Source organism: Podarcis erhardii (genome assembly GCF_964252035.2).
Source record: "Podarcis erhardii genome assembly, chromosome: 15".
In the NCBI taxonomy this organism is placed as follows: Eukaryota; Metazoa; Chordata; class Lepidosauria; order Squamata; family Lacertidae; genus Podarcis; species Podarcis erhardii.
In genome coordinates this window covers 1,155,792-1,174,854 of record NC_138505.1, presented here as the reverse complement: position 1 = coordinate 1,174,854, position 19,063 = coordinate 1,155,792, and the positions used below count along the sequence as shown (strand labels likewise).

At 43.0% G+C, this 19,063-nt stretch overlaps 2 protein-coding genes across 2 annotated transcripts in view; one reads left to right on the top strand and one right to left on the bottom strand.

Moving 5' to 3' along the window:
* METTL25B (methyltransferase like 25B) overlaps positions 1 to 19,063 on the top strand; it is a 492,409-nt gene that overhangs the window by 310,537 nt on the left and 162,809 nt on the right. The window lies entirely within an intron of this gene.
* LOC309329709 (vomeronasal type-2 receptor 26-like) lies at positions 176 to 5,166 on the bottom strand (the record flags this gene model as incomplete). Its single annotated transcript, XM_081840722.1, has 5 exons — positions 176 to 1,077; positions 1,701 to 1,827; positions 2,245 to 2,472; positions 3,171 to 4,037; positions 4,960 to 5,166. The coding sequence occupies 5 exons, from the start codon at positions 5,164 to 5,166 to the stop codon at positions 176 to 178; spliced, it is 2,331 nt and encodes a 776-aa protein (XP_081696848.1).

Genomic DNA, 19,063 nt, shown 5'->3' with positions numbered 1-19,063 from the left:
AGCCAGAAGGGCGGGGTATAAATAAAAAATTATTATTATTATTATTATTATTATTATTATTATTATTATTATTAGGATACGAACTGAGAAATAAAAGGAATTACTTTCTCTGGTTTTCATCCAATAAATGCCAGCAAACAATGCAAAAATTAAAACCATCAACACAAGTTCATTCCTATTTGCTCCTCAGAATTAAGTGGTCTTTGCTGTTCAAGTTGGGCCTCAGAAGAATGATGTACAATTTGGGGGCAAAGATACAACCCAGCAAACCTGCGCTGGAGGCCAAGATGCAAAAGACCTCCACAGCCACCATCTGCTTTCCTTTGGTGCTCAGATAAGAGGGAACAAAGGACAGCCAAACGCTGCAGAACACCAACATGCTGAAGGTGATGAACTTGGCTTCGTTGAAACTGTCTGGCAACCTCTTGGCCAGGAAAGCCATAGTGAAGCTGACCATGGCCAGGAATCCCAGATAACCCAGGACAGAATAAAACATCGCGACAGAACCTTCGTTGCATTCCACAATGATTTCCTCCATCAGAGAGTTCATGTCCACATCTGGGAATGGAGGAGCCGTACAGAGCCAAGCAGCACAAATGCTGGTTTGAACGGAGCAGCAGCCAAGAAGCACAGAGTTTGTGAGAGATTTCCCCACCCATTTCCTCATCCTGGATCCTGGTTTGGTGGCCATGAAAGCCAGAACCACCGTGATGGTTTTGGCCAAGACACAAGACACAGCAATGGAGAAGATGATGCCAAAAGCAGCTTGTCGTAAAGAGCAGCTGACTGGGTGAGGCTGGCCAATGAAGAGCAAGGAGCAGAGGAAGCAGAGCAAGAGGGCAAGGAGCAGAGTGTAGGTGAGGTCCCGGTTGTTGGCTTTGACAATGGGAGTGTCCCCATTCCTGGAGAAGACGCCAAGTATCCAAGCTGTGACCAGAGAAAAGACCAGAGCTGAGGAAGCTAAAAGGAACCCCAAAGGTTCTGCGTAGGAAAGAAAATGTTGGTGTTTGGGGATGCATTGATCTCTGTCCTTGTTTGGAAATTGGTCATCTTGGCATTGGAAACAATCATCCATATCTGAAGAAAATAAAAATGAAATGAGTGATAGATGAGTTTCAACAAATAAGACGTTAATTAGTTGGAATAAGTATAAGAGATATGTGAATATTGAAATCTGTTTGTACAATCTCCTGCCATTATGCATAATCCGCAATAGGCTCTACGCTTTGATGGGCCTAAGGTGCATGGATTGTTCATCTACTCTGTCTTTCATCTGCAGTTAATGATCAGAAACATTGCCTTTAGTTGTGCCCTTAGCAAAAGTTGGTCACACCCAGAGAGATCTTCATGGTGATGGAGGCTTCTTGAGAACAGCCACTTGGGGCTCAGAGGCTGGGCTGAGGACTGTTCTGCGTAAGGAGATCATTTCACGCTTTTTTCTGGCTCACACACCTAATACTATCCACTCCTAACAATGCAGCATGTGGGAAGCAGGCAGATAACAACAGATATATTCCACACCTATTTCCTCAGATCTCACTTGAAAAAGTTCTGGATTTAGTTTCCCTACCTATTTCTTTTTTCTTCCAGATATCAGTGCAGCAGCTCTTCTGTTTAGGAGTACTGAACTGCTAATAGAGGGAAAGAGTTAAAATAGGTATTAGGAAGCATTATACAAAATAGCAGATGATGTCTCCTACCCATTTGATTTGAAATCATCCCATGTGGACACGAAGCACAATCATAGCAACAAAATGGCAGCCCCTCCTTCTTTTTCCTGCTGTAGCCTGGCTGGCAGCGATCATTACACAAGGCAAGGGGCATCACCTAGCCATAAAAAGAGGAGAAAATGTAGCTCTCTTGTGCCTTGTGAACAACACAGTTTTAACCAAAAAGAAATCAGTTGGCTGATTAACGTTATTCCAGAAAGGTGTTTTGTATACATAATTAAAATGTAATATAAATATTGGGAGTGAATGAGATGTGATATTGAATTTTTCATCTGCATAAAGATAGAGGATGGAGAGAGGACAGGGAAGACAACAGACTTTGAAATAAAGGGACAAAGAAGGTAAAATAGGAGGCACATACATTAGGCTGAGAGAAGCACCACAAGACAATGAATCTTCTTAAAAAAACAAATGGGTAACTTAGCCTCCCCTTGTCTTCTGAGCTTTAAATCCTTCTTGGGTCAGTATAATTTAATCCTACAATACCGCATTTTTAAAAATCCAATGGTCCCACCTGATTAAAGGATCTGTGCCATGTGATGGCTTCCTCATCCATGCTGAAGTCTACGTTTTGTGAATCTTGTGGAACTATCTTTCCTACTTTCACACGGGAGAAGGTTTGGTTTGGAAAAGTAACCCAGTTAATAATATCAAATCCACCTGCTAATTCCCCATTCTCATCAAAGGACACCAAGTCACCAGCACTGTTGTTAAAGGAGATACTTCTCAAGAATGAGTGCAGCTAGACAGAAGAAAACAAAGGCAAAGTTTTAAAAAGGAGAGCTTTTGTGGATTATAGAAACAAGAAGTATTCATCAATATATTTCACACAATGGAAAGTAGTCAAAAACTGTGCAGTCTACAACTTTTGGAGCACCTAAGTATTTCTAGCAAGTACATCTGGCCTGCCCCTTGCCTGAGGGTTCAGCTCTGGGGTCCATGTGCAAAGGCAAAATGGTGTCATGTCAGGCAGCCCTGGAACTGCCCCTCCTGCAAGGGAGAGAGGGAGAGAGGGAGAGAGGGAAAACAAAATGGAGAGCAGCTCATGGTGGGTTTTCCCTGATCTCCTTTTTTGTGTGTGTGTTTGTTTGTTTGTTTACTTTTCCACATCCAAGAGATGCTTCCACACGTCTTGACAGCCCATGTTCCTAGAGAGGCAGGGAAAGGGTACAGAGTGCCATAACTCCTTCAACTACTTCTGCAAATGGAAGGGAAGTACAGGTTCTATCTTGATTGTGGCTCCTTCAGCTTGAAGGAAAGAGAAAACAGTTAAGCCTTGAAAAGAATGTGGGAATTGTTGTAGAGGAAAGGTAAAAGCTGTAAGAGGTTGTGTGTGTATATCTATGTCTTTGTGTTTGTGTGTATTCATTCTATGGACTGTGTGACATCGCTCATTAGATTAGCCCCAAGAAAAGGTTTACTCTATACAGGAAATCTTACCTGCCAAGGTTGCAGTTTTGGAGGATCGAGCCCACCTCTGCCTGCCATCATTCTGCGTTTTGACCTGGATGAGTGCATCTGATGTAAAGTATGTGCAATGGCATAAACCGCATTATAGATACTGTAACTCTGGCCAGTCATGGCCATTTCAAAAATATGCCCAGGAAGGCTCTCCAGGCTCTCATGGCCAGTGCAGGTCTTTGTGTTTTCCTTGTGCCCATTGGAAGCAGAAAATAAACAGTTGAATGCCTGTTGCCAAAAAGCCTGGAGGAACCCATCTCCCTTTGGAGAGTTGGGGTTCAGGGTCTGAAGGAATTCTTTAAATCCCTGGACTTCCTCTGTGTGAATTGCAAAAGACAAGGCACCATCAAAGACTTGTATATCGTAATACCTTTGCATTGTTTCTGAAGAGAAAGCCCACTGGGCTGTCAAAATCCACACGGTGCCTGTAGCCTTCTCTGCAACATCTTCAGCTAATGAAAAGAAATATTGCATCCACTTCACAACTGTAATGGTCTCAGGTTCTGCACACAGAACCAATATGTTGAATTCTGAGGCCAGCAGGAAAGAGGACTTGGTCCGAATGACTTCCAAGGAACTGAAATTATCTAGACCCTGAGATAAGGCTGGTAGTTTTTCATTGAAAGCTGTACAGACTCCATGCCGAGAAAGCATTGGCACTAAGCTTTGCCTAAAGGTCTCTCCATTCTCATCATCGGATGCCACAATTCCTACCCATGTCCACTGGAAATATAGAAGTAGCATGACAATCCCTGCATATTGATATTTCTCATTGGGCACCGTTCGGTAGAATGTCTGGGGCTGCAACTCCGGACTTCTCACTGGAGCTAATACGCAGTAAGAAATCTGGAGGAAGAAATCAACCCCACAAGAATTGGAGAGTCAGAGAAAACGGTTATGGTTCATCCCAAGTATCTGCTTGAAGAACAAATCCATGAGAATTTATCTACTCCATTTATGGATGCATGTTGATTTCACAAGAACATTACGCATATCACCAGCAGTTGTTGGTGGGGGGGAGTAGCAGGTTTCTCTGACCTCTTGCAACTGGCCTTGTGCAGCTTCCTGGGAGCAGGAGGAAGACTCCTGCTGCTGCATTTGCCCAGTTCCAACCTCCCTGCTGCTTCCCAGTGACACATGGGGGACAAAGTCTGGCAAGCACCAAAGCCCCTCCACTTCACCACTACTGCATAGCTCCCCCAGGTGCTTTTGTAATAGCTTTGTATTATTGTCAGGGAACTGCCATCAGAGCCAGAGGGAGAGGGAGGACTCCAGAGGGATTCCAGAGAGCGTCCCGGGAGGGAGAGAAGCAGCCCATCTTCTGGGGAAGGAAATCAGCGTAGCACCAGTGGAGGGGGGGCAGATAGGGGAATCGGCGAGGGGGTTCCATGACTCCTCGCCGGAGACCAGTGAGGAGAGCACAGGTCCTCCGCTGCGCAGAAGGCTTTCGTGCAGGGAGAGTAGGAGGAGACTAGGCGTCAAAGAGTTTCTTTGCTGGAAGAAGTTCAAGAAACGCCCACTGACGGATTCTGCCAGCGATTGAGACAGCCACGGATGGGTGGCTGTCCGGACAGAAAGGGTTCACCCAGGTGACTCAGCCAGGTGTGGCGCCGATTTACGCACGAGCAACCCCTAGAACCATTACAATTATTATTATTTTACCTCCTTGTTCAGAAAAATGAACCAAACAAAAGAAAGTATTGAAAACCAGGAAGATAACTATTGTACCAGAGGCAGAAATGTTTCACAGCCCCCACGCTTACTATACCTGTGGAATCTTGTAGATGCCTAATACAGTAGCCATGTGGAGAGAGATGTCAGAGTCAAGACCCCCAATAACAGCGATCTTTTGTTCTTTCTTGTCACATATGAAGTTGGGGACAATCCTTTCTGTGATGGACAGATGTTTCAGGGTGTTCTGATAAGTCATCCTTGCATTTAAGTAGCTATCATAGATGTGGAACCCAAAGGTCATATTCGTTACAATATTAGGGTTCCTGTTTATTTCTTTCACAGCAAACACCAGGGAGAGGGTATTTTGGTAGTACTTTGGTGTGTCACTAATAAAAGAGTTATACTGTGTGTCAGAGGTATTCTCCTCCTCTCCCTCTTAAGCACATTGGTAACTTCCTGGCTCACATGCAGGTACATAAATTGCCACATCCTTCCCTTAACTCCTTATTTCTTTTCAGCAACCAATGGACACTCTTTGGATGAGAAGTTGCCAAGTCAGAAATTCTGACTGGAGCCTCTCAGATAATCAGTGCTTGCTGTAGGTGGGGAGTAGAAATCAGAGCACATCATGTGGAACAGGATTTATTTCACGGAGTTTCCATCTCTCCCTCCTTTAAATAAAATTATAGCTGTACTAAAAATACTGTAGCCAATGTAAGTCATACTCTGAGAAGGCCTATTATGATAAATAGATCAGACTAAGTTAGTTGTATTAATTTCAGTGGGTCTACTCTACAAATAAACCAGATAGATACTGTGTTTTGCAAAAACAAGTTTGTAACTGATCTTTTTATTATTCAATATGGTTTACATTGCATAGCAGAGAATATAATCTGAAATCTATGATATTCATGTGTCACAGCATCTGTGTCTGTCAGATTAAAAGAGAGTGATTGTGAAAGTGAGGATCAAGCTTTGCTGCAAAGGAAAACTGATGTTAATGGTGTGAAAGGAAACACAGAGGGAGGTTGAGGATGAAGTTGGGAGAAGGCGGTGAGAACCATTGGATCAGGTGATGAGAAAGCAGAACAGGCAGAAGATAGAAAGCCCAAGAAGCGGAATCAAGCAACAAGAAGAAGATGACAAGATCACAATGTAAAGAGAAGAAAATAGATGTTTAACATTCCTACTTGAAAAAAGTCACATAGAAACGTGTTCTGAGGGAGCCATTGTACGTTTGGTGTAATTGTAGCATACTTGAGCTCACCAAGGGTACACTATGAAGGATAGGATTTTACTTACAAAAGTTCATCTATAAGCTTTGTGTTTGGGTGCTCATGGAAATCCTTTTCTTCAAATAAAAAGCCAAAATAAGAAACAATTCCTCCAATGATTAGGTCCCCTCTCTGATAATTCTGGTATGGAAGCTGGAAAGGCTCCATCATGGTGCATCTAGCAGAGTGTTCCTTGCTCTCAGTTGGAGGCAACTGCAGCCACAGGAAGAGAAGGATCAGCAGCAGAAATGTTCTAACCATCTTGGGGCTGACAGGGATGCCAAAAGTCAGATTTCTATCTCATCTACCATAAACTGCATTACAAGAACATTCATTTAATGACTCTAGATTGTTTTGATAAAGGGAAAAAGCCAAAGATCTGATCTATGAAAATCTGCATGTTCAGAATTTCTCACCTGGGTTCTAAATGACACAGGATTTATTTTATATACACTTTCACACTCTGACATTGATTGTGCTCATGGCCTGATAAAGTGTACATGGGGTTTGGCAAGATGGATGATAAAACCCAGCAATTTGAGATAATTACTGGTTCCAAATTATCTCCTTAGAGCATTGAGCTCTGTGGCTTCTAGTAAGATCAAAATAATAATGCATATTTGTTATTGAGTAGTGCCCTGGTAATTGCGAGTGCCCCAGGCAAGCAAGCAGTCCAGCTGCAAACTGGTGCCCTGAAGGGAACTTCCTATTTTCCCCAACACTCTTCCTCAAACACACCTGCACTATTTCCCCCAACTGTACATGTGTCACCAATGGAGACATGATTTTCAGGATTTTCAGGGATGTTTCCTGTGTACCAGTTAAAGGGAGGGAGGGAAGGATTCAGAAATCCTATATTACATGGCTAACAGCAGAAACTGACTTGCTACTGTATATAAAAAATATAGATCAATGCATATGGAAGTGGAGAATTTCCTTTTGTGATCTTAGAGTTGAAGAGCAATGTGAGGGACCAAGCAGGTGACAATGGAGGCTTAAATGCAGTGGTACAACTTGAAACCTACAATGCATGTGGTTGTGGCATGTGGGAAGGGAAAGGGCAGTAAGGTCATGCAATTGACAGAGTGACTGAAGGTTAAGTTCCAATATTTACCTTTTTATAGGGTGGGGTACATAATATATAAGATCCTTCTTGAGTTTTCACTGTTACCCCTCAGTGGGAGAATGGTATCCCTGGGAAGGGGCTGGGTTTTGCCCTTTGGGGTGTGTCTTTGGGGGCTGTCACGATGAACTGCTGAACTTCAAAATTCACCACTGCACCACTGGTCGAGAGAATAAGAAAGAGGCTGTATGGTGTTTGGGTGAGATATAAGAATTTTTTGGAAAGAAAAACATTGTTATGGCTCTCCCCCATCAAAGCAAATGCCCTAAAGAAAATTAATGTGGAAAGGAAATGGGGCACTTATAGAGATATATTGACTTTTGCTGGTGCTGGTTTTAAACTTAAAAAAATTAGAAGACATCGAGGACTGAGTACAAGACTGCGAGTAGGCCCAGTGAGACCCAACAGGACCTGCTGCTGCCGTAGAAAGATCCAATGGGGCCTGCCGCTGGTAGTTCTGCCAAGGCCGTGCCCCTCAAGTTGGAAGAGGAGCTCAGCTCCATCCCAGTATATTTGGGGTAGGGGCTGAGGTGTCCTCAGACTCGTAGAGTTGGTCCCTATGCTTCTGTGATATTAAGGGTTGTGTGTGCTATATATAAATCAGGAGGTGAAGTTTTTCATGAACATTGTCACCTGCAATACTTGAAGGTCAAGATACAGCTAAAAGAAGAGAACATGGGGCACAGAAGAAGAAAAAGATGGTGATCTTCCAAGGAACACAGATGTTCAGCGATGGTGACCTAGATAAATTGCAGTTGTGTACTCAAGATCACATAGCACAGAGTGTTAACTTCTTAAATCCACCTTGCAATTATGGTGTCAAAAGGGTGGGATTGTGCAACTAGGTTGATCTAGGAGGCGGTGGTCCTTCAAAAATCCCTGTCCTGTGCTGCTTAGAACATTAAATATCATTACCCAGGCAGGCCCATTATGTGGCCCATGAATAGCAAAGTAACCAGACTTTACAATAGTGATGGGATAAAATCAGGACAAATCTTTGTTGGCAGGAGCAGGCAGGGCAAGGGTTGGCATGACATTGGGTCCCAGGATCAGTTCATCATTCCAGAAGCCCCGTGTTGATGGAATGGATCCGCTGGGCTTGGATCACTCCAAACGGGAGTCGGCCAGGGTTGAACCTTGCCGTGGTGCAGGCCAAGCAAGCAAGGTCTCCCTTGGGGACCAGGGTGCAGGTTCCAACCAGGCAGATACCGAAACCATGCTTGGGTTTGCCATGGTCAATCCGCCCCTCAGGCCCCTCACGGGGGACCCCCTATACCATGTTGATGCTGACCAATGCCATTTCCATCCTCATGAAAACAATGTTCTTCCGCCTATCAAAGGAAAGGCATAATTTCACTGAGGGAAAGCCCACCCCACCCCACCCCACCCCCAAAAAAGTCAAGTGCCAATCACGTTTGGAGAAAAAAATATTTCTTTCTGGTCCTGTCAACCAACGACCCAAAATTGCCCAGTGAAGGCTCTAACCTGAGGGTGGGCAGGTGGGAAGCTCTCAAAGCTCCAGGGGAAACAGCCTTATATAGGCCTCCCCTCCCCTCTGCAACAAGGGCTTATGGGACAGCCTTTTCCCTATTAGCCCATCACACAGAGAAGATACTGGGAAAACCTTGCCCAGTATTTTGCTGCACTCTGTGGGCCACAACGCTTCTGGGCACGGAGCGGGGCTTATGGATACTTTGAATTATGCGTGCAAATGTCCTGGCAGCCACTAAAATAGCTTGAGTGGCAGAGCCGCATTCTTCAGATCACTGGCCCTGGGCAACAGCCTGGCCGCAACATCCCAGCCTAGAAGAAGTTTCCCAGTACTTTTCAGAGACAGACCCACGTTCATGGATGAGTCCAAACCTGGTGTTCAAATTATAAGCATTTCATTGTGATGGGATTCACATAGGATATTTGCCTTGTTAAGTGAGAGACAGTTTGTGTGTGTTGATCAGCTCTGCCTGAGTGTTTCTGGGCCCAGCTAGATATTTGCTTGTTGATATGATTAAACTAAAGTGTGGCAGACAGCAGATGAGAGAAAAGAGCAGGTTTCTCTCTTTCTTCCTGATTGTCAGCTGCTTGCTGAAGTTTGCTTCATAATTAGAATCCTGGCTGACAAGTTTAATTGGGCTTCCTTCTTTGAAAATTACAGCCTATTGCAGAGCCTTGTCTTGGTTTGCTGCCCTTTTGGGACTTGGCACAAGGTGGAAAGCACAGCGTCCAGGTAAACACAGGTCACAGTTAATACCATGTAAAAGTCAAAGCGCTGTTTACAAGGCAGCCCAGAAAACTGTATAGCAAATGCTATTTTAAGGTTAGTTGTAATACTGAATAATCAGGAATAATGATGATCTGTGAAAATTGCACCTGTATGTAGCATATGCGATGGCTGTAAGGGCTCTCTGTCAATTATCTCTAATTGCAGGGTCTTGACACAGTGTTTGCCATTGGGAGATGCCCCTGGAGAGTTCGCTCCAAATGACAAGAACAGCATTCAGTTATACAGCTTAACACTAGTGCACAGACCAAGGCAGATCTGGACTTTAGAGAGCTGATTTAACGCTGATCAGAGAGTTTTATGAAAGGTTGCCAAAGCAGTTCACTGTTTCTTGCAATCCAGCTAGGCCACTCCTGTTTATGTGCCCAAGTCATGTGCCATGAAATGTTTAATTCTGTCCCTTTAATGCATCAGGTCAAGGGTGAACACAGCCCCACAGGTCCGAACAGGACTCTCTCTGGTCCCTGGCCACAGACCCCATGGGCCCTGATTCACAGGCTGTATCCATTGCTAGTTGTACTCAGAGTAAACCCAGTCAAATAAATGAGCATGATTACATTGAGTGCATTAATTTCAGTGGGGCTAAGCAGACATACTAGCATTAGATACCTGGCTGGAATATACACCTGAGTTCTGATCATGCCTCTTCCTTGTCTGGATGGACAATAGAGAGGGGTGCTTGTAAGAACTATCCTACTTTACAAAGGTAGAAGTCACATCCACGGTTCTGCTCACTTATCCCTCTGGCTTGTCTACCATTGGAGGATTGTGTGATGAGCCCTTCAGAACGGACACTCTGGGACACTCCGAACCACCACCATGCCACTGACCCCCCACTCATCACCCCTCTGCTGCCTTTGCTTTTGCCCCTGGCATAACTAGTTTCCACCTTCCCATTTTGACTCTCTGGCATAATCTAGCAATTCTAAAATATAGACGTGCTTTTACTCTTGCAAGATTGAATGCCATGCCCTCGGCTGGACTTGAGGGACGATTCCAACCGATTCCACACGAAAAATGCTTATGTCCCTGTGGAGATGGCAGTGCCAAATCAGTGGCACATGCCCTTCTGGCTTGCACTCTGTATAAAGACTTGAGGAATGAGGTCATCACCCCTCTTTTATTGTCCATTCTGGGTCGCCTAGACACTGCCACAGTAGCCTTTCTCTTGGCAGATCAAGATGAGCAGGTGACAGCAAAGGCTGCAAGATTATTTAATGGGCAAAGGCCTGGGTAAAGAGGAATATTTTTGCCTGGTGCCTAAAGACATGTAATGATGGTGCCAAATTCAGTTGACCCCATCTCATGTTGGCCTTGTACTCACATAAAGAATGAGGCATGCCTTCATTTCTTCAATTCAACAACCAATTTTATTCTATAAAATTAAAACATCTGTTATGTGAACTAATTCCCAACAGTGCCTGATCCTATAGGAGCATAAAACCTATGCCTCAAATTTTGAGCAAGCTGAGGGGCAAAAACAAAATTAACTAGATTGACTTTGCCAAGAGAATTATGATCATCTCTTCCCAGCACAGAGGTTTGGAGACACTGAATGGATGAATGGGTCAGATTATGGGAAATATTCAGAGGTGCTTTTGTTTTATTCAGGTTTTTTTAATGAGGGTATGGATTCTGTCCATCTTAAATGCCTTTCCCCCATCTTGAGTTACTGTAGCTAAATGTATTTATCTTCTCCTACTGGGAAATAAAGGCCCTCTTCTTATTCACTAAGATGAATGGATGTTTACGGAGATGCAAGAAGATCCAGATTATTATCAACTGAATGAAACAACCTCTTTCCAAGGGTTTGTTTTTGACTGACAAAGCTGAGCAGACATGTCTGCCCACTAAAATGAAATATCACTCAACTCCAGGGCTGGATCACACTTAGAGACTGATTTTGTCTCTCCACCTCTTACATCACAGAATGCATGCAGAATTTCTGCCTTCAGTAAACAGATGTCAAACGAAATAAAGACATGTAATGATGGTCCCAGATGAACCTCTCTGGGAAGACTATTCCGCAGTAGGGGAGCCACCACAGCAAAGGCCCATTCTTGAAAAGCTAAGAGAGCCATTGGCAACTGGACTGAATTACAGAGGGCCCAAATATGTATTTTTGGTGACCTCGGAAAATCAGCGTCTTCCTTGTTCCCAGACATGTACACAGAACTCAAATTCTGACTGTAAGCTACTTGGACTGAACTTTTTCAAATTGCTAATGATGCATGCTGCAGAACAATAGGACTGTGGTACCTTGGTTTAAGAACAGCTTAGTACTGTGGTACCTCGGTTGCCAAACTTAATTCGTTCCGGAAGTGCATTCGACTCCTAGAACCGTTCGAAAACGAAGGTGCGGCTTCCAATTGGCTGCAGGAGCTGCAGGCTTCCTGCACTCAATCGCGGAAGCCATGTCGGACATTCAACTTCCAAAGAACGTTTGAAAACTGGAACACTTGCTTCTAGCTTTTGAGCGTTTGGGAGTCAAAATGTACGAGTACAAAGGCATTCGAGAACCAAGGTACGACTGTAATGTATAAGGTTTTTTTTATTAAAAAAAGGCTTGGGGCATCCTGGTTTTTACTTTTCCCAGACATGTACACAGAAGTCCAGTTCTGACTGTGAGCTACTTGGGCTGGGCTCTGTTCCCAATTGCTAGGTCTGCATGCTGCAGAATGATAGTACAGTGGTCCTTTGGTTTAAGAACAGCTTAGTTTATGAACAACTTGGATTAAGAACGCTGCAAACCCAGAAGTAGGTGTTTTGGTTTGTTCACTTTGCTTTGGAAGCAGAACATGTTCCGCTTTCTGTTGAGTGTGTTCCATTTGTAAATGGAGTCTCCCGCTGTATGGGAAAGCAAGCCTTGGTTTAAGAACACTTTGGTTTAAGAACGGACTTCCGGAATGGATTAAGTTTGTAAACGAAGGTACCACTGTACTGCATAAAAAAAAGCTCAACAACTTTTGGGGTGTCCTGGTCTTTACTTTTAGAAATATGGCACCCCTAATATCTATTTGTTATTGATAGCAACATGGGGGCCAACAATACTGGGAAGACAAGTGATGAAGGAGATGAACCCATCTTCAGGGTGGGGGACAGGACGGGACAGGACTGAATCTCACATACACTCAGATTTGACTCTACGTTTAAACCCAGACCTTCATTTTCTGCCAACTAACAATGATCTCTGGGAAAACTTAACTCTTGCTCAGGACTAAGCAATGCTGCCTACTAATTATCTCTCAAGGAAGACAATCATATTTGCACAATTCAGGGGGGAGAGGCTTTAGCAATTTGGTCAGGCATGATGCAACTGCAAATACGAAGAACACACTGAGGAATCATCTCCATCATTGTCAAAATTGCTGGCTTCCATCCTCTTACATAGTAGATATACACATTCTGCTTGGATTAAAAAACAATAGCATCTTTAAAAAGGGATAACAGCTTCCTATTGTTCACGGCTATATCTAAGCACAGCCAGGGCTCTGCAGTTTTTTGTATCATCATTCTTCTTTTACATGTTTGGATATGATTCCATGCAGTCATCAATCTCAAGGAACATTCTTTTTGTGAAATGTGAACTTCCTTCGCTAGGCATGGTTTAGCACATGATTTAGCACATAGTTTAGCATATCTTTTAACTGAAACACTGCCTCACCACAATGTACCTTATGTTCTCTTGGGTTACTGTCTTGGGTATAATTATTTTCTTTGCAAACTGAGGAACAGTGAAATTATATAACTAAACAGCTGCAGTTGGTTGTTTTAAAAAGAACTAATAATAGCTACAATGTTATTATTTGTATCCCAGCAACCTCCAGTCATTCCTGGGAATAATGTGTGAAGAAAAAGAAAATATGTTGGCTAACTAAAAGACCAAAGTGCTGATGCATAGACTACCTAACAGCCCCCTATTCAAAGGATACTTTAGCCAAACTGATAACATCCACATACAAGGCTGTAGTGGAAACATGGGAATCTACATTGGGAATGGAAGATTTCTGAGCAGGATCCTGCTGGTGCTGTTTCTGCTGTTACTTCTGTTTCACACCATATGTAAGGCACATTCTATTAACTGCAGCATTTATGATGATCCTCTTCCTATTGCTCATGAATTTTACCAGCCAGGAGACCTTGTAATTGGTGAGATGGTTTCCCAAGTCATATACTTGTCTAATATCCAGTCCTTCAGGGAACAACCTTCACAGATACTGATTGATGAACCTATGTAAGACATTATTTATTCCCCTTCTATCCGTGTATAATATAATCAGACTGAAATGATTGAAAATGCATCATTATGCAGTACTGTGATTCATATTTTGATGTCCTTTTTTGTGGAAACCCAATAAAATTGTAAATTGTAAAATTCAGTATTATGGAGAGGTTTGAAGTGCTCAACCTCAGCATGACAAGATGAGGGGCAAGGGTGGATATAGGTAGACAGAGAGACAGAGACAGGAAACCCCCAGTTTACACGAGGGTCACGTTCCGGGAATCACGCTGAAAGCCAACGTTGTGTATGGCCAAAACAAATTTTATTCAATGGCAGATGGGATTCCCAAAGTCTTTTTTCCCCAGACGCTCATCCCCTTTGGATTCAATTTTTATTGTTTTGCCAGCCATGTAAAGCTGAATACAGATTGTGGGCTTAATGTATTAATTTCTCTGATTACTGTAACTGTTTGTACTGCTACTATGTTTTCCTTTGCAAGCCCCACTAATATAAACAGTTCTGTGCTTCTTTTTGTTATTTAGTAAGCCTTCTACAGCATTTTCACATGGTGGATCATGCTTGTCACTGCCCCGCTATTTCTGTTCTGTCCATACCTCGTTCCTTCTCAACCTTGAGGGATGTGAGTTTATGTCCATGTCCACCTTCTGACTCTTTCTCTGTACAGTGGTAGCTCGGGTTAAGAACTTAATTCGTTTCGGAGGTCCGTTCTTAACCTGAAACTGTTCTTAACCTGAAGCACCACTTTAGCTAATGGGGCCTCCTGTTGCTGCCGCACCGCTGGAGCACAATTTCTGTTCTGATCCTGAAGCAAAGTTCTTAACCCGAGGTACAATTTCTGGGTTAGCGGAGTCTGTAACCTGAAGCGTCTGTAACCTGAGGTGTCTGTAACCTGAAGCGTATTAACCCAAGGTACCACTGTATAACACAATTCTGGATCTTTTCTGTCTCTCCTCACTCTTGCAGTGCATCACTTTCTCCCCTCACTATTCCCTCAAATTGCTCCACTTCGCCCCCCTGAGTAATCCATTTTCTGTTCCACTGCTGAGTTGAAGAACAGAGCCTGGAAAAGTATTCAGAGCAATGAGCTTTGCTCTTCTCATTCCATTATTCAGTTATATGTACTTCTGGCAGGCATACATCTCACAACATCTCATGGTGAAGTAAGCAGTCAGCAAGGGAAGGGATCGGAGGTTCTGTGGCCTCAGGTGATGTTCTCTATGGCTTTCTTGCACCTATGGGCACTGTGTTGGCAAGGCCACACCTATTGACTTTCAACTGCTTTTATTTACTGGTACAAAGAGAAACTCCCTTAAATGCAGGGATCATTTCTTCCTCTTCTTCCTCTTCCTCTTCTTCTTCTTCTTCCTCATCCTCATCGTCATTTCTGTCCATTATGTTGTAATTTTATTACAGCTCCGTACCAAAGAACTACCAGCACATCCTGGCCTTAGCATTTGCTGTCAAAGAAATCAATGAGAACCCCAAAGTCTTGTCCAACATCTCTCTAGGGTTCCGCGTCCTCAATAGTTACTACACTGCAAGGATGACCTACAAGGCCACGCTCAACCTGCTTTCCACACAGCATAGATTTGTCCCCAACTTCAAGTGTCACAAGTGGAACAACCTGATAGCTCTCATTGGAGGATGCATCTCTGAAATCTCTGTCAATATGGCCACCATTTCAGCAACCCACAAGATTCCACAGGTAAATTGGGAGCATGGGTGTATGGGAAATACTATCTTGATTTCAACACAGTCTTGGCAAGGTTTCTGTAAAGTTTTATTCAGGAGGGCAGTTTGGATTGGGATTGACCAAGCAGTGCTGAGAGTCAATTGTACAGAAAACTCAAATATTTGTAAATTGAAGTGGAATGGAATGATTGTGTCCAGGATGTAAAGGATTTGAGTTTTTATGCTTTCTTTCTTTTTCTTTTGTACTAGACCTAATACACAACTGAAAACACATAATGTAATCAATGGCTGACAGAACTGTGTAACTTTAGTCCAGAGAGGAAGAGACTAAGGAGGTTAATATAGTACTCTAAAATACCTTAATGGCTGTTACATAGAAGAAGGGAAATACTTGTTCTCTGCTGCTCTATAGGGCTGGACTACATATTTTTAAAACATTAGGAGAAACATTAAGAAATTCTTCCACACTGTTTTCCCTTACTTGAAATTTTCTTCTTTAAAACCTATGCAGACATTTATTGGGAAAGCTATGTCTCTGAAGTACCTGTGAAACCTATATTTTTGCATTCACTCATAATCCATCAGAAACAAAACAAAACATACATTCTATTTTAGCTCACATATGGATCCTTTTTGGCGATACAGGATGCAAACAAGCTATTCCCATTTTTATACCAAATGGTCCCAAATGAAGCCAAACAGCACATAGGAATTGTGCAATTACTTCAACATTTCAAATGGACATGGATTGTAGTTTGTGCTGTGGATAATGACAAAGGGGACCAGTTTCTACAGACAATTTTACCACTACTCTTTGAGCATGGCATCTGCTATGATTTCATAGTAAGATTAGAAAAATGGAACTATCTGGATGAGATGATACGCTTGTTTATAATGCGCCAGGAAAGTTATGCAATTGCGTTTGAGACAAAAGCTAATGTATTTGTGGTTTATGGGGAGCCTCCATCCTTTCAGGTTTTGAGAGTATTGTCATTTGTAGTACCTGTATTGGGATGGCCACCACTGGGTAAAGTGTGGGTTGCTACATCTCACTGGGATTTTGCATCAGTTTCTATTCAGAAAGACTGGGAAATACAGATGTTCCATGGTACTCTATCCTTCACAGTCCACTCCAGTCAGCCATTAGGGTTCCAGAAGTTCATTCAGACAATAAGACCCTTCTGGAACAAAGAGGATGTTTTCATCCAGGACGTCTGGGAACAGACTTTCACCTGCTCCCTGAAAGCTTCTCATGAACAGAAGGTGGATGCTGAGCAGAAAGAACCCTGCACTTTGGAGGAGAAACTGGAGAACCTTCCTGGGATTTTGTATGAAAAACACATGACTGGCCACAGCTACAATGTCTACAAAGCTGTCTATGCTGTGGCACATGCTTTGAACTCCATATACAAATCCAGCTCCAAACATAGCAGATTGGCAAGAGGAAAGACATTTGTCTTTCTGAATGTGCAACCATGGCAGGTAATGACAACTCTGAACTTCTTCGCTTTGCCTCCATCTACCACTGATCTCCTGGCTTTTCACCTCACCAGTCCCAATGAGCTCCAGCCGTGTCTGGTGGCAAGAGCCACAGATATTAGCCTGCCTGACCTCATGCACATTTACTCAGAGTCAACATCACTGTCATGCTAGCTTGCCAAATACCCAATGATAATAATAGACAAGTGGAAATACTTCATCGCCATATGTACTGCTTTAAGCACCGTTATTCCTATCACTGATTCCATGTAAATATTTCAATATTCCAGGTCCATCCCTTTCTGAAGAGCCTTGTATTCAACAGCAGCACTGGAGATATGGTGCACTTTGATGAACATGGAGAACTCGTTGCAGGTTTTGATGTTACCAATTGGATCACTTTCCCCAATGGCTCACTGACTAGATTGAAAGTTGGACGACTGGAGCCTCAGGCTCCTCCAGGCAAAGAGTTAACCATCAATGATGAACAAATTGTGTGGCATCCAAGTTTTAATCAGGTGAATTATAACTGCAAACTCTTGACTTTATAAAAGGGGAATGTTCCCTTCTGAACAGCTCACCATTCCGTCAGTTCTTAAGGTGCCCTATTGTAGATTGAATGCTTTATGACCCTTGACCTCATAAATTGATCTCAAACCTTAAATTAAAGCAAGGAGTACTTTTGGCCATCTGTGCCATTTAATTTCTTTGTGAACATGTGTTGTCACGTAAGCCAGTCCCAAATCACTGGAAAATAAAATATTTTATTTTGCTAAAATCATGTACTGATTTCTGGAAGGGAAAAAATGGACCTTGCTTTTATCTTCAAGATATCTTTATGTTATTTCTACTACTTCATATTTTGGGGGGTCTGGAGATGGCATTATTTTTTTCATGATCCGCTTTAAGGCTGAGTCTTAGACTGATCAAACCTAGAGATTAAGTTGGGAATCGCTAACAAATGGGCGACAGAGGAACTGAGCCAACTGGTTCATCCTCAGTCACTCTACCCCTCACGTGAGTCTAATCACATGGAGGTGAAGGACTGAAAAGGGCTAATCTATTGTTGCTCATCTGTATGATTTTGTACAGGCGCTGCCCCTTTCTGTGTGCAATGACAACTGCAACCCTGGCTTCAGTAGGAAAAAGAAGGAAGGAGAGAAGTTTTGCTGCTATGATTGTGCTCCGTGTCCTGAAGGAATGATCTCTAGTCAGAAAGGTGGGAGGCAGGAATTCCATATAATTCATTCTTTTCTAACCACTTTCTGAATCAGCTACTGATCCACTAGTTCAAAAACCATCCAAAATGCAGTCTCACTTACTTTCAAATTATAAGATTCAGTTCTCCTGGATTTTGTCAATGAACTGCAAGAAGACAAGAATAGACACCCTCAAACCTTCTTGTGGCTGACTGCTTTTGAATGCCATTACCCAGTGTAAAGGCATACTTAAATAGCTGTTTGTGTTTAGATAGATGTTGGTCGACCTTTCGAAATACTTCAGCACCTCTTCCCTTTTTCAGACATAGACGCTTGCATCAATTGTCCAGAGGACCAATATCCCAACAAGGACCAAACTCAATGTGTTCCCAGGATTGTGAGCTTCCTCTCTTACAAAGAAAATCTGGGGATTATCTTAGTGGTGTTGGCTATTTCTCTCTCTCTCATCACAACTTTAGTACTTGGCATTTTCCTGAAGTACAAGGATACTCCCATAGTCAAAGCCAACAACCGGACCCTCACCTACATCCTTCTCATCTCCCTCCTCCTTTGCTTCCTGTGCTCCTTGCTTTTCATTGGACAGCCTGGAAGGGTGATCTGTCTTCTCCGACAAATGGCTTTTGGCCTTGTTTTCTCTTTGGCCATTTCCACTGTGTTGGCAAAGACGGTCACTGTGGTTGTGGCATTCATGGCCACCAAACCAGGATCCAGCATAAGGAAATGGGTGGGGAAAGGACTGACCAATTTGATTGTCCTCTTCTGCTGCTTCATCCAAGCTGCCATTTGTGCTCTTTGGTTAAGTACTTCTCCACCGTTTCCAGATAAGGACACGCATTCAGTGATTGGGGAAATCATACTTGAATGTAACGAGGGTTCAGCTTCCATGTTT